Source organism: Chiroxiphia lanceolata, chromosome 2, assembly GCF_009829145.1.
Source record: "Chiroxiphia lanceolata isolate bChiLan1 chromosome 2, bChiLan1.pri, whole genome shotgun sequence".
Classification (NCBI taxonomy): domain Eukaryota; kingdom Metazoa; phylum Chordata; class Aves; order Passeriformes; family Pipridae; genus Chiroxiphia; species Chiroxiphia lanceolata.
In genome coordinates, this window is record NC_045638.1 from 945,409 (window position 1) to 959,906 (window position 14,498).

The following is a 14,498-nucleotide window of genomic DNA, read 5'->3' on the forward strand; positions in this document are numbered from 1 at the left end:
AACCATTCTGGGATTCTGTGCTTTTGGCTTGGGAGAAAAAGAAAATAGAAGAAAAAAGCCTTGTAAAGCTGTATTGCATTGCGGGAAGTGAGTCCCTGGGGAGGAGACGGGTTGTTTGAAGCAAAAATTGCGTTTGCAGGGGATGTTTCTCAACTCTCTGCCTTGGTGTGTCTGCAGGTGGACGAGAGCCAGACTGGAGAGCCGGGGTGGCTCGGGGGAGAACTGAAGGGCAAGACCGGCTGGTTCCCTGCAAACTACGCCGAGAGAATCCCCGACAGCGAAGTTCCCTCCTCGGCCAGGCCGGCAGGGGAGGCCCCCAAGGTGTCCCTGCCCGAGAGCAGCACCCCCCTGGCAGCTCCTGCCCCCCCCGAGGCTCCTGCCACCGCCAACAACTGGGCAGACTTCAGCTCCACGTAGGTTTGGGGGGTGAGGAGCATCCCAGACCCGCCACAGGCCTTTGGGGTGGGTTTGGCTGCGTTGGCACTGAGCAGGGGAGCAATGGCTGCAAGGGAAAAATACCCTCTGGGAAGGAGCTTTTCCGTAGTAAATTGTTAAAATCACAACCTTGTGGGATTCCAGGCTGGTCCTACCAGACCTGCTGAGCAACGCCCAGGGCACAGCACACACAGGAGACAGTCCCAAGGGAGGGTGTGGCACGGTGGGAACGCTGAGGTGTTCACTTCCCTCAGCATCCTGGAATCACACACTGGGTTGGGTTGGAAGGGACCATAAAGCCCATCCAGTGCCAACCCCTGCCATGGGCAGGGACACCTTCCTCCAGCCCAGATTGCTCCAACCTGACCTTGGACACTTGCAGGGATCCAGGGGCAGCCACAGCTTCTCTGGGCAACCTGTGCCAGGGCCTCCCCACCCTCACAGGGAGCAATTTCTTCCCTATATCCAACCTAAATTTCTCTTCTTTCAGCTGAGCCTGTTAATCCTTGTCCTGTCCCTGCAGTTCCTGGTGAACAGTCCCTCCCTGACTTCCTCGTAGGCCCTTTCAGACACTGGAAGGAACCTCCCAAATCTCCTTCTCCTAAATTAGTTGCCACCAGACCTTTTTGAAGGTTCCCAGCTTGGATTATGCAAAATATGCTAATGACAGAGATAACATGAAAGGATGATTTATTAATTCCTGATTACAGCATTAACAAGACTGATGGGAGTAGAACACGTGCCCTTCCCTACATGTCTTAACTCAGTGCTCTGGGCAGTGTCACCAACTGTCATTGCCTTCCCTTTTGACCTTGTATCCATATTTATAAATGAAAATATAAATATGAGGCCCTGGCCCAGGTTGCCCAGAGAAGCTGTGGCTGCCCCTGGATCCCTGGAAGTGTCCAAGGCCAGGTTGGAGCAACCTGGTCTAGTGGAAGGTTTCCCTGCCCATGGCAGGGGGTGGGATGAGATGACTTTTAAGATCCTTTCCAACCCATACCATTCTGGGATTCTGTGTCTAAGTGAAAGGGGTGTAAGAGGTCGGTGCCAGGCTAGTGGGAAAGTTTTGGAAAGAATGAAGAATTATTTTAATGATTTAATTATTTTAATTTCTCTTCCCACTGTGTGTAACACAGCCTGCACTGCCTGAACTCCTGGTGTGTCGGGAACAGCTAAAAAATGAAAGTAAAAACCTGCCCTTAAGCAGCAAGGGCAAGCAAGTGACTTTGGAGTTGCCTTTGAAGATAAATTCCTGGTTAGCCCGGGTTTGATGGCAGGGTTGCCCTGCAGTCCTGGTACTCAGGGATTAATCATTTCAAAGAAATCAACAGAGAACGCAGAAATTTTTGTTGCACAGGAGTGTTCTTCTCCAGCTGAAAACAGCAGGAGTTACATCATTCTTTTTTTTTCCAGGTGGCCAACCAACCCCAGTGAGAAGGCAGAGAGTGATAACTGGGATGCCTGGGCAGCCCAGCCCTCCCTGACCGTGCCCAGCGCGGGGCAGCTCCGGCAGCGCTCGGCCTTCACCCCCGCCACCGTCACGGGCTCCTCTCCCTCCCCTGTGCTGGGCCAGGTGAGCTCCTGCAGCCACTGCAACTGTTGGCAAGGGTTTGGAAAGCAAAGTGGGAACCTTGGCCGTGTGTTGAACCTGTCACCTGAGGTGGGGGAGCTTTTCCAGCCTGGAGGGAGAACGCGGAGTGTCCCCCCCCTGCAGAGCTGCTCCAGCCCTGGGGAACAGCACAGCAAGGACATGGAGCTGCTGGAGAGAGTCCAGAGCAGGCCCCAAGAGGATCCCAGGGCTGGAGCAGCTCTGCTGGGAGGAAAGGCTGGGAGAGCTGGGATTGTTCAGCCTGGAGAGGAGAAGCTTTGGGGTGACCTGATTGTGGCCTTGCAGGGCCTGAAGGGGCTCCAGGAGAGCTGGAGAGGGACTGGAGACAAGGGATGGAGGGACAGGACACAGGGAATGGCTTCCCAGTGCCAGAGGGCAGGGCTAGATGGGATATTGGGAAGGAATTCCTGGCTGTGAGGGTGGGGGGGCCCTGGCCCAGGTTGGCCAGAGAATCTGTGGCTGCCCCTGGATCCCTGGAAGTGTCCAAGGCCAGGTTGGATAAACTTGGAGCAACCTGGGCTGGTGGAAGGTGTCCCTGCCCATGGCCAGGGGTGGGATAAGGTGATCCATAAGGTCCCTCCCAACCCAAACCCTTCCATGGTTCTGTGATCCATTGGCAGCAGCTGGGGCAGGTTTAACATAGAGCAGTTGCTGTTCTGCTGTTCTGGGCTGACTGGTTTGGATTTTCGTGATCCGGGGTTGGGTCACATCCTTGGGGCTTTCTTGACCACCTTCACTCCCAGGTGGATTGTGTGGTTAAGTGGAATAGCAATGGCAAAGCTTCAGAGCAGCTGAATTCTGTCCATTTGTTCAGGCATTTCCTTTTCCTCAATGGAACAACAAACACAACTGTGTTCTGGAAAGTGCTGAATATCTCACTGTCTTTAGGCAAAAAAACCCTGGAATGTACAGTGAATAATATCAGCAAAGCATCATTTTCCATATTTACTTATTTACTTATGCTCTGCCAAATCAACTGCCTGAAGGTTTATTACATGTATTTTTTAACTGTAAAACTATTTAACTTAATACTGGTTATGTGTCAACAACCAGAAATGTAGGAGGGCTGTAAACATTTCTGGAATTACTTAGGAAGTTTAACTGGCATTGCTTTAGCTGAGGGAGGGGCTGTATGTTGTTGCTCTATAAGTAGCCTGAGAATATAATTCCTTAAGCATCTTTCCTGGTGAAAGGGGGGGGACATGACTGACTTCTGTCTCTTTTCTTTAAGGGTGAAAAAGTGGAGGGGCTTCAAGCACAGGCTTTGTATCCTTGGAGGGCGAAAAAGGACAACCACCTGAATTTCAACAAGAACGATGTCATCACAGTGCTGGAGCAGCAAGACATGTGGTGGTTTGGAGAGGTCCAGGGACAAAAGGGGTGGTTCCCCAAATCCTACGTGAAGCTCATTTCAGGCCCCATTAGGAAGTCAACGAGGTATTCTGTTTGCTTTTCCCCTACTGGAATAGATAAATAACTGGGAGGAGTTGCACAGTTGGATTTTAAAGCTGAGAATCTACTCTGTGGAAGTGCCTTTTCTTGTCTGACTCTTCTGGAGAGTTTGGACTTCCAGCCTTGGAAATCCATGTGGGCAATAAAACTGACCCCAGTTCTCCCTGGGTCTTGCCTCACCAGCAAATAATTAATGGACCTTCTCAATTTTAGGTGACTTGCACCAAAAAAATGAGTCTGTTGGATTTTATGAATTGCACCTGTGTAAGTCACAGCTTATCTGTCCCCAAAATTAAAAGAGATTCCTCAAATCTAAATCACTTCTCATTATTCTTGGAGGAATGTAAGTTCTGTGTAGTGTGAAGGCAACATGGACATCAGCAATGCAAATGAGAAGGATCTTAGATCATTTTTTTTGCTGAGGAAGAAGAGGAGATGCAGAAAATTCTCTGTTTAAGGCATCTACCTCAGTGAAACCACAGCTGGACTTCAGAGCTTTATTTTGCACAGTTAGTGCTTTTTTAAAACACAGGGAATTTCTTGGGGGTGCATATGCATTTTTGAGTTTGAAATATAACACTGATTTTTCTGAAGAGATTGAATTCCTTATATAACCATTATTTTCTCCTAAAGCATGGATTCTGGATCCTCAGAAAGCCCTGCTAGTCTGAAAAGAGTAGCATCCCCAGCAGCAAAGGCAACGATGTCAGGGGAAGGTAAGGACTTCAAACCATGGCACTGAGAGGATCTTCCTCTGGCATTAACCACAACAACTCTGCTTGTTACCAAAATCATCCTCAGGGGCAGACTGGGGAGTTCCAGTTGAGGTGCAAATCAATTTGCCTCTAGAATGATTTAAAGTTATTATAGCAAGAATTTATATGTGTTGTGTATGTGGAAGAAATAATTTAACATGTCACAGGATATTTTCTGTATTTTGTAACTTTTCCCAATGTTTTTATTTTTTTGCCAGTATTTTGGTAACAATCACTGGTCTGGGAGGGGGTTATGCCAAATAAACACATCTGTCCATGTCAGGAATTGGGAATAAATGTCTCAACTTCCCCCAAAGCTCATTTCCAGTGTTTCATTAAACTCTTAATTAAAGCAGTGACAGTGAGTTATAGAATGTTGGGATCCTTCTGGTCAGGGATGGAGCCTGGGGCACAGATAGAGAATTATCAGAGCATTTCCAGGCCTCTGGAGGGTTTTAAAAGGGGAATTCCTGACTGGAGGGAACAGCAAAGATCCACCTACGAGGAAGGGCAGATAATCAGTTATTTCAAAATACAGCTGGTCTGGCTCACTCTGTATTTCCTGGAATCATAGAATGGTTTGGGTTGGAAAGGACCTTAAAGATTATCTCCTCCTGGTTTTCCTCATGTTTGAGCAAAAGCAATGGTAGACATGCTAAGTCTTGTTATATATCTATATGTATTTATAGGTATATATCAGGTTATATTGTTTGTATTAAAAAGGAACTCAGCTTTTGGGAAAACATTTCCAAGGAGCTGTATTTTTAAGAGATAATAAAGCTTTTTAAATAATGAGCTTTTTAAATAATAGAGCTATTTTGAAGACATAAAAAAGATGGATCTAGCATGTTCTGTTCCCTTGGGAGGATTTAGGAAAGGCTCCTGTGTGGATGGTGATGTTCAGTGTGGGGGGGTGCAAACAGAAGTGGGAGTTCTTCAGCTGCAGGCTTTCCTTGGGAACAGGAATTTGGTTGGAATTCTTGCTGAACTACCCCCAGAGAAGGTTTTTTTGGTCAGATTTAGTGTTCAAGCACAAAGAAGAATTTCCAGCTGCACTGGAACACGTGAACATTCCCGTTCCATGGGCAGGGAAGTCTTTCTGGAATCCTGGGAGCTGCTCTTGGGCCCAGAACAGGGGAAAATCAGCCTGAGGAACCTGCTTTGTGCCCAGAAAAGTATGGGAATGCTCAGGTCAATAGGATACAGCGAGTTCTGTAGATAATGGTGCTGAATTGTCTGAAATTGGGCTTTCTAATAATTCATGTGGATTTTTTGCCTGTACTTCTGGTTGAATTATCTCAACACCAGCCCAGTTTGGTGGGTTTGCACTGGACCACTGAGGAGTTGGGTGTGTTTGCCCAGAGCAGGTTCAGACCCATCTGTGGGTGAGAGGGGCTGAAAGAATTCCCTGTGCCCTTGGGCCAACAGCAGCTGGATCCAAAATTCTGGATGCTGAGACTTCCCATCCCAAACACTGAGAGTTCCAGGCACCAGCACAAACCAGCAACCACTGGGAGACGTGTTTGCAGAGGGATATAAATGATCTATGCATATTTTAATTATACAAGCCAATCATATCAAATCCCCCCGAGGCAGCCTTTTGATCCCTTATATTTAGCTGTGCTAGGTATCATTTTTTGCATGGAATATTGAGGTCTCTGTAAGTAGTAAAGAACAAATTGGTTTTCCATCGAGCCTGTGAATAAACCACTTGTATGAATTGGGTTTTGCACGTGGCAATGCAGCAGTTTCTGAAGTGTTTTCTCCCTGTTTTCTGCCCGTGTCCCTCTCCCAGAGTACGTTGCCATGTACACCTACGAGAGCTCGGAGCAAGGAGACCTCACTTTCCAACAAGGTGACATGATTCTGGTGACAAAGAAAGATGGTGACTGGTGGACGGGCACGCTGGGTGATAAATCAGGAGTTTTCCCATCTAATTATGTGAGACTCAAAGATTCTGAGGTAGAGAAACGTTGAAATGTTCTCAACTGGAGCTGAGGGTGTTTCGTTTGGGGTTCTCGTAGCTGGAGGTGGGTCAGAAGGGAAAGGAAAATATGGTGGAGTTTTACTGAGTGTGAGCATGGAAAGGAGGAACAGCAGTAACAACAGTAAGAGCTGTGTTTTACAACACAACACCCCAAATAATTTATGGGTGGTGTGTTAAAATAAACCCTGCCTGTGTTAAGGGTTCACGTGGCACTTGGGTAGAGGCAAAGCAGAACAGCCACGATTTCTTTGTTCCTCAGGTAAGTTTTTAATGGCTGAGCTGGATCTTGTTGCCACTATTGAAAAAAAAAATAATTTAGAGAGTAATATTTCAATCTGTTGTATTTTTTCCCTATTGACATTTCCTTGCAATCAAGAGTAACAAATTTTGCAACAAAACTTTAGCCAAAGCCACTGTATTTATTTGAAAGGTTTTGACTGAATAATAGAGGTTCTGTTCCATCTGTTTTTGTCCTGAAATAATACCATAAAACATGTCCACATGTTTCTTTCTTTTTAGGCATTCTAAAGAAAGGTGTTTTCTCATTTGTATTGTTTGAGGGGATAATTTATTTAGTAGTAGGAATTAGCTTAGTGTCAGAGGTGAATGCACTTGATGAGAAGGAGCTCTGGTTTATACTTCTGGAATAATGGGGGGTTAAAAGGTAAATAAGTAAAAACCAGTGGATTTTGTGGATTTGGATGGAAAGGCTTTTTCACAAGTGTGTTTTCTGGAACTGTGTGTGTGTGACACAACTCAGTGAAAGACTCTGCAACTCTGAGCCTGAGCAAAGCTGCTCCTTAAAACCATTCTGCTGGTGGAAAAGCCAGGGAATAAAAACCTACAGTGGAATGTGCAGCTGTAGGAAGCCTTTGTAGGGGAAATTTAGAGGCAGTCCAGAAATCCCAGCAACATCCTCTAGGACAGGATTGGGAAAAAACCTTGAGAGTTAATGATGCTCAGCACTGCAGTCCTTGGGAGAGAGGATGTTGGGGTGTTGTTGGCAGATCTTGGCAGAGAACTCAGGTGTTTAGAGCTGGGAACTGGTTTTCTCAGAGAGGTCAGTGGGATGTTTCTCTGACCTGGGCTTGCCTGGGGCTGAGCCAGCTCAGTACCCCTCATCCCAAAGTGCCCCAACTGCCCTTTTGGCTGCTGAAAATCCCACCTGCAGCTCAAATCTTGATGAGAGAGGGAGGAAGAAGCTCAGAGCTCGTGGAGACCTTGGTGTCCATATTCCCTACAGGGGTCCCTGTGCCTGCAGGACACAGTTCTGTGTCCAAAGGGGTAATTTTGATTACATGGCACAGTTTTGCTCTTCAGCTTGTTCACAGAGCCAGCTTTTACAGAGGCTTTCACAGCCCTGGCTGTGTGTTAACTCTGATCTCTGCTGTGCTTGGACAGCTGCCTGCTGGGGGAAAATGGTCCTAAAAGAGTGAATTAATTTAATGTGTCCTGCACTGTTGACTCAGACCCAAAGACAAACAGTGGTGATCTTTCAGCAGCAAGTGCAGAGTTTATAGAAATGGCTGTAAACCTCAAAATCTCAGTGGTTTCTACACCAGAAGAATTTTTTAATTTGTTCTTCTGCCCAGGCTGCCCATTCACCCCCAGGTGATAAATTAAACTATCCCCTGCTCCTCCAAGTTCCAACTTATTAACAGGGTGGGAAAGTCTTTGTTCTCCAGAGGAACAATGACACCAGTTCATGGTCCATGCCCAAGTTTTCATTAGGCTGAGGTGGATGGAAGCAGATCTGAAGCAGGGTTTTATCCTTGGGTGGTAATTCCTGTGAGGGGATGGAGCTCCCAGGGGAGCTTGGAAACCAGCAACTGGGATGGCTCTGCTTACAAGACTTTGCTTAAAGGTTCAGGAGATAATCCCAGTGGGAATGTGCAGGGTCCTGCTGGACCACCCAGTTTAATAAGGCTGCTGGGTCTCACTGAACTGACAGAGCAAGTTCTTCTCTTCTGGTTCAAGAGACTTTATCACTTCTCTCAAAATACCCTCCAATGCTCAGTGAGTGTCTCAGCTGTGCAGAAGGGAAGCAGAACAGGGTCTGTCCTCTCCCTGTGTTTCCTCTCAACAGAGGAAATTGAAATTATTTCTCCATTCCTGAATGGACCAGGAATTGAGTCCATCTCAAATGCACTGTTGGTTAATTTAGTTATTTACTGAAGTGCTGTAGGACTTCTCTGTCTAGGACTTTATGGACTTTAGGACTTATTCTGCTTTTTCACCAAGGATTCAGAGAGCCCTCAAACACAATTCACACTTAGTCTGGCCCAGGTGATTCTGATGTTTCTGCCACTCAGTAACCCCTCTCTGTGTCCCAGCTGGCTGCAGGACAGTGTCCCATCCCACCCAATAACCCCTCTGTGTCAGAGTTGGCTGCAGGACAGTGTCCCATCCCACCCAATAACCCCTCTGTGTCAGAGTTGCTGCAGGACAGTGTCCCAGCCCCAGAGATGTGCTTCCAACCCAGCAGGCACGGGTGTTGACTCAGGGCTATTTTGGAGGAGTGTGTTCTCTGAAAGTCCAAACCCTTGGTTTTCACTGAGGGTGTTTCCCTGCAAGAAACACTTTCCAAAGCAGAATTAATGCCCAACACTCCCCTTTCAATCTGAGTTGTTGCTCACCATTTAATCCTCCCCCCGTGGGAGTGTCGAGCCCACCTTGTCCTTGTCTTTGTCCCCAGACCTAAACTCAGTCTTTGATCTCTGGGTGATGCTTTCCTGCTTCACTCTTCTTGCTAAGACAGGTCCCCCTGTTTGTAGAGAAAGGTGGGGAACTGAGGAGGATCAAAGGAGTGCAGGGAGGGAGGGCAGGTTTGCTGCCCTCGTGGGGTATGACTGCAGTTGGTGTGTGACAGGGACAGGAGAGCAGCACTGAGACTCCAAGAGGGGTTCAGGATCTCTGATAATCCATTTTATAGAGCCATCCAGAACCAACACACTTTTTTTTTTTTCCAACAGCCCTGTTCTCTCAGCCACTGAACTGTTTTTTAGTTACTCCTTGTATTAGTTTCTGCCAGAATCCCCAAGTTCTCAAAACATCAGGTTAATAGGGAGAATCCTGAGGGGGAAAGTGGCTTTTTTCCCCAGAGGAATTGGGATTCTGAGAGAACCTTCAGGCTGTTGGATGGAGTTTGTGGGGAGGCTCCTGAAGGTGAAGAAGGTGAAGCTGAGGAGGGTGGAAGTGTTGAAGGCAAGAGGATATTTATGGTGACCCAACATTTCTGACCAAAGTTCAGTTCAGGTTTCTGTTGCTGTTATCCATCTGAAACCTTCTTATAGCAGGAGATAAGAGGGTTAATGGACCAGGAGAAAACGGAAGGAATTATTTAGAGAGCAGGAACTGGACTAATTCCAGGGTTTACTGGGTTTTTTGTGGCTGTTCAAAGGCTTTTCTTGCAAGTCTCTTGGCTTGGATGATGATGATGATGATGATGATGTTGATGGTGATGATGATGTTGATCCCTCATCCCACCCTGTCTGGGTGCAGTGAATTTCTCAGGAATATTGCAGTCCAACTGTTTGTAGAGTTGAAAACAATTATTGTTGGTTTAACTAACCTGGTCAGAATTCCCAGTGTGTGGATTCCCAGATACACAATTCCAGTGTGATGTAATTTGGATTTACACTGATATTTGCAGTCCATGAATGGGAGTAAAAGTTCAGGAGAGAATTCTGCACTTTTGCACTGAGTCATCCACTTCCATGCACTGCTGGGGTTTATTCCCAGGTGTTTATTGCCATCAGAAATATTAAGGATTTCTGTAAAAACACAATCTTCCTGTGGGTTTTTTACTTCCATGCTTGGTTAGTGTGTTAAATTTAATGTGTAAGTAGAGAAATAAACCTGAGTGCTAAACTTTCATCTTGTTTTCTGTTTCCAGGCTCCAGGAGCAGCTGGAAAAACGGGAAGCTTAGGGAAGAAACCTGGTGAGTCCTGTGTTGTGACAGCACCTTCTGGCTGTTCTTAAGTGTTTAAGTTCAGTGGCAACCAAATCTTTTCCATGAAAATAAAGGATGTTTGGCTTGGTCATTTTGTAGTAGTTTGCACTGATGAAAACAACTGTAATAAATGCAGTTAATAAATAATGTAACTGTGATGAAATAATTCATCATCTCTGATCATTTTGACATGTCAGTCATAAATAGCAGGTAGCTAGAGAATAAAAGTCTGCTCACAAATGAATGTAAACTTCCTGATGGGTTGCTGAACAGAACAGTGGAAGCCATTCCCCCTTGTCCTGTCCCTCCATCCCTTATCCAAAGTCCCTTTCCAGCTCTTTTGGACCCCTTTTAAACACTGGAAGGGGCTGTGAAGTCTCTTCTCGGTAATTCAGTACTTAAACAAACAAAATGAAGAAGTTCTTCGTGGAAGAAAAGCCATTTCTGGGTTGGGTTTTTTTTTAAACTTCTTTTTCTGGACACTTTTCTCTGAATTTCTGCCTCCCTGTGATGTGCAAGAGCTGAATGTTAAACCTGTGCTTTGTATTGTAACTCATTTAACATAAATGAGTAAAACCCCTCTGTGCTGCTGGTTGGTGGCAGGGGGTGGCTCATACCTTGTAAACCACATTTTGTAGGCAAAAAATGAGCAATTTCTTGTTCTGAGAGAGAGAGATAAAAAGTGTCAGATTTTTGCTCTTCCACTGTGATCTGAACATGGGAACTGCTGTGGCAGCAAGAGAGGTTTTCCTGATTTTGAGAAACCCCCACCATTGATTTGCTTGCTGGTGTTCATTCTGCCTCCTGAGTGGCTTTAGGATGGAGGGATTCATGGAATTCTGGGGGAAACCCTGCAGATGCAGGAGCCTGCAGACTTCCAGCAGGAGAGTTCTGTCCATTTGCAGTGACCTGGGGTCTGCTCCTGCCCCCTCCCTGTGCAGCTCAGCCCTGGCTCAGATGCTCCTCTGACCAGTTCTGATTTTCCCAGTCATCCTTTGCTGCTCCATTTCAGTTCAGCAGTTGATTATTTTCCTGTCAGGCCTCAGCTCCCTTTGTTCCTTCCCTCCAGCCAGCCCTGGCTCTGCTGCCCGTGCTGCTCTTGCTTCCCCTGCAGGGAACACCTGAGGGATGACCTGCTGTGCCCTGGCACCTGAAATGGGCTTTTCAGCAGGAAAAGCACCTTTTTGTGGATTAAGCCCCCATTTTTGTGTATTTTGTGTATTCTCCCTCACCCTCCCCGTGGTTTGGGGCCAGGGCTGAACTCAGTTACGAGCTGTGGGTGGGACATCCAAACCCAGCTGCCCAAAACCTCCTGTCCCTTCAAACTGGCTCCAAAACTGGGTTCCTTTTATGGGGACCACAATTATTCTCTGCCTTTCCCCAGCCACTGTGAACCAGCCCAAACCTCAGCCTGTGCTGGGGGTGCTTTGCAGAGGGGTTGGTGAGCTCAGGGCTCCCGTGTCCCCGTGGGCTGGAAGGGGGTCACACAAAGCACCTGCTCTGAGCCAATGGCCATGGAATGAAGATTCCCAAAGAAATCCTCTTTGAAAACGTTCATTTGGGGGCTGGGGCTGAAAAATCAATTCATTTGCACCTCTCAGTGCAACCCCATTAGTTTGTCACCGACGTGGCTCCTCTTTTTAGGGAGCTCAGTCCAAAGGTTGGACTTGAATAAATGGAATTTCAGGGATTTGTATTTGCTGGAAAACAGTATTAGGAAACTGGATTTTAAGAGCTGTATAGTTGTGGTTGTTATTATTTTTGTTATTGTTATTCTCTATTTCAAATATTTTTATCTCCTACCCGTAGAGCTGTTGCATCTCTTCTGGTTTATTATTTATTTTCTCCTGCAGTGCCCTGAACTTCTCATTTATTTTGTAATTACCACGTGTACTCCTGGAAATGCACAAAGACATCACAATTTTCTGGAAAGAAAGGCCACAGTGATTGCAGCACAGTCAGTGTTGGGTAGAATGTGTTCAGGTTTTTCCAAATTAACCTTTTCTTCCCCTTGTGCTCCCCCAGAAATTGCCCAAGTTATTGCCTCTTACACAGCCACGGGCCCAGAACAGCTCACTCTGGCTCCTGGGCAGCTGATCCTCATCAGGAAGAAGAATCCAGGTGGTTGGTGGGAAGGAGAGCTCCAAGTTAGTGCCTTTTTCTATTGTAATAAAATTCCACGTTAAAAAAAATCGTGATTTTTTTTTTTTTTTTTAAGCGGTTCAAAATGCTGAACGTGTCAGTGAGAAACCATTCTGAGAACGTTCTGCAATTCAGCATTTAAAGATAAAATACATTTACAAAAATATGCCCCCGTGGCCATCCCTGATCTGGGAATAACCTGGGAGGGAGAACAGCAGGGGATCCCTCAGGCCTGGCTGGAAATCCCTGGGGAGTTTTCCTGGAGTTCCCTCAGAAAGGTGGATTTTAGGGGTTGTTTTGGCTGCTTTTGAATCCCCCCCCCCCGAGTTTTTGTAAGAGTAGAACTTGACAGTTTGGTCCCACTAAATGAGGGGGTTTGGTTTGGGCTTTTTAACAGGGAATATCAGGTGAAAAAATGTCATTGGTTTATTCTGCAGTGCAGAGGCTCAAAAAAGAATTTAATTATTTTCCTCCGTTACCACCTGCCCTTTTTGCCTTTTCTGGGGATATTTTTTCATCTCTTGTGGAGAATTCACCTTCCAGGATTCCTTAGGGATTTGTTCTCGCTGACCTTTATGCTGCTGGTAACTTTTACCTTTGAAAAGTCTCCATTAAATGGATTTTAAGACAGAAAAGAAGCCTCACGGGGCAAGATCTGCCACAATTCTCCCTGAGCAGCTGCTGGGAGGTTCTAAAACAATTAATTTTTGGTTGTGTAAATATTCAGTGTGACTTTAGATACTTTAATGTGATACAACTGTTTTTTATTTCATTATCAGTCCCCTGACTATTCTATAAATATTCTATTTATTCTCCTCTTCCACACTTGGGGGTCAGAGTGGAGGGAAAATCAGGCCAATGTTTTAAGCTGGTTTAATGCAGCATCCAAAAATAGCTTAAAATTAATGCTCTAGATGCTCTTTAGATCAAGTGCTTTCTTTTTTAGTAAAGATTTAAAGAGGGGACAAACTGGTTAAAGAATAGTAAATCTGTTAGATGACCTTTTTTTCCCCAAAATTCAACATTAATTCCTTTTCAAAGACAAAATTCTCCCTGCCCAAAATGCCACCTTTGTTCTAACGATTCAAAGAGGGAATAAAGAGTTAAAATAATTGTTAACACAGATTTAGAGGGTGAGATGGGGTTCAGAGTTGTGGAATAACCTTTCTTGCAGCCAGGATTTTTTAATTTATTTGGTTTCAATGACCAAGGCAGTCGGGGAAGCACCAGGGGGAGGTTTCTGTCCCGCTCTGCTGCCACAAGGTGTTGAAAAGCTCAGGTGCCGTTTCTTTAAAAGAAAGAGAGGTGATTTGGATCCTTAATCTCTGCTTAAACTGTCACAATCTGGTATCGATTTAAACTCAATTCTTTAAGCATTTAAATGCTAATGGAAGTGTTGTAACGTTCAACTACTGCCAAAACCAGCTGGTTTTTCCTTACAAAACGCAGGTTTTTCCTTACAAAACTCAAGTGTTTTCCTGCTCTGAAGCACTGTGAGTGCCAGCAGCTCGAGTGTTGGGTGCCCACCTTGCCCAGGGCTTCCCTGATGTGTGACCCCTCCTGACAGCCCCGTTCTCTCCCCAGGCCAGGGGGAAGAAGCGCCAGATCGGTTGGTTCCCCGCCAACTACGTGAAGCTGCTGAGCCCCGGGACCAGCAAAACCACCCCCACCGAGCTGCCCAAGGCGGCCCCGGCAGGTGAGAGCCCCCTCTTCCCGCGGCATTCCCGCCTGGAATGTGTGCCCTGGGCAGTGGATCCCGGAAAGAACTCGGGCTTGGCCTCAGTTCTCCCTGGGGGTGGATTTTCCCTTGAACCGAGGAGAGCGGGCAGAGCTCTGCGTGTTCCCGGGAAGGGTGGGATGCTCGAAGGGTGGGATGCTCCAAAGCCACTGGTGAGGTGGCATCTTCCATCTTCCAGCCCTCCAGGGTTCGGATTTCTTGGTGCTGATTGGAGCTGTGGGAAAAATTCCTCTTTTAAATTTAGAAAGATGGCATAAACTCGTGAAACAAGGGATTTATTCAGCACGCTGGGTCTTTGTCACACTGAGTTTCCAGGGAAAAAGACCTTTTGGGTTTAAATTCCATACATTTTATAGTTTCACAAAATCCCACCCCTTTTTCAGATAAGTTTAATATACTCATTTTTGCCTAAAATTCCTCTTTT

At 46.1% G+C, this 14,498-nt stretch overlaps 1 protein-coding gene across 4 annotated transcripts in view; it reads left to right on the forward strand.

The window, feature by feature from the left end:
• The window catches only part of ITSN1 (intersectin 1), a 97,828-nt gene that overhangs the window by 59,966 nt on the left and 23,364 nt on the right, over window positions 1-14,498 (forward strand). For all 4 annotated transcript variants that reach the window (XM_032680056.1, XM_032680058.1, XM_032680059.1 and 1 more), the window contains 8 exons: window positions 178-413; window positions 1,852-2,011; window positions 3,279-3,484; window positions 4,133-4,215; window positions 6,050-6,216; window positions 10,137-10,182; window positions 12,220-12,341; window positions 13,921-14,032. In XM_032680056.1, the coding sequence (XP_032535947.1) occupies window positions 178-413; window positions 1,852-2,011; window positions 3,279-3,484; window positions 4,133-4,215; window positions 6,050-6,216; window positions 10,137-10,182; window positions 12,220-12,341; window positions 13,921-14,032 (1,132 nt within the window). The remainder of the gene's footprint in view (window positions 1-177; window positions 414-1,851; window positions 2,012-3,278; window positions 3,485-4,132; window positions 4,216-6,049; window positions 6,217-10,136; window positions 10,183-12,219; window positions 12,342-13,920; window positions 14,033-14,498) is intronic.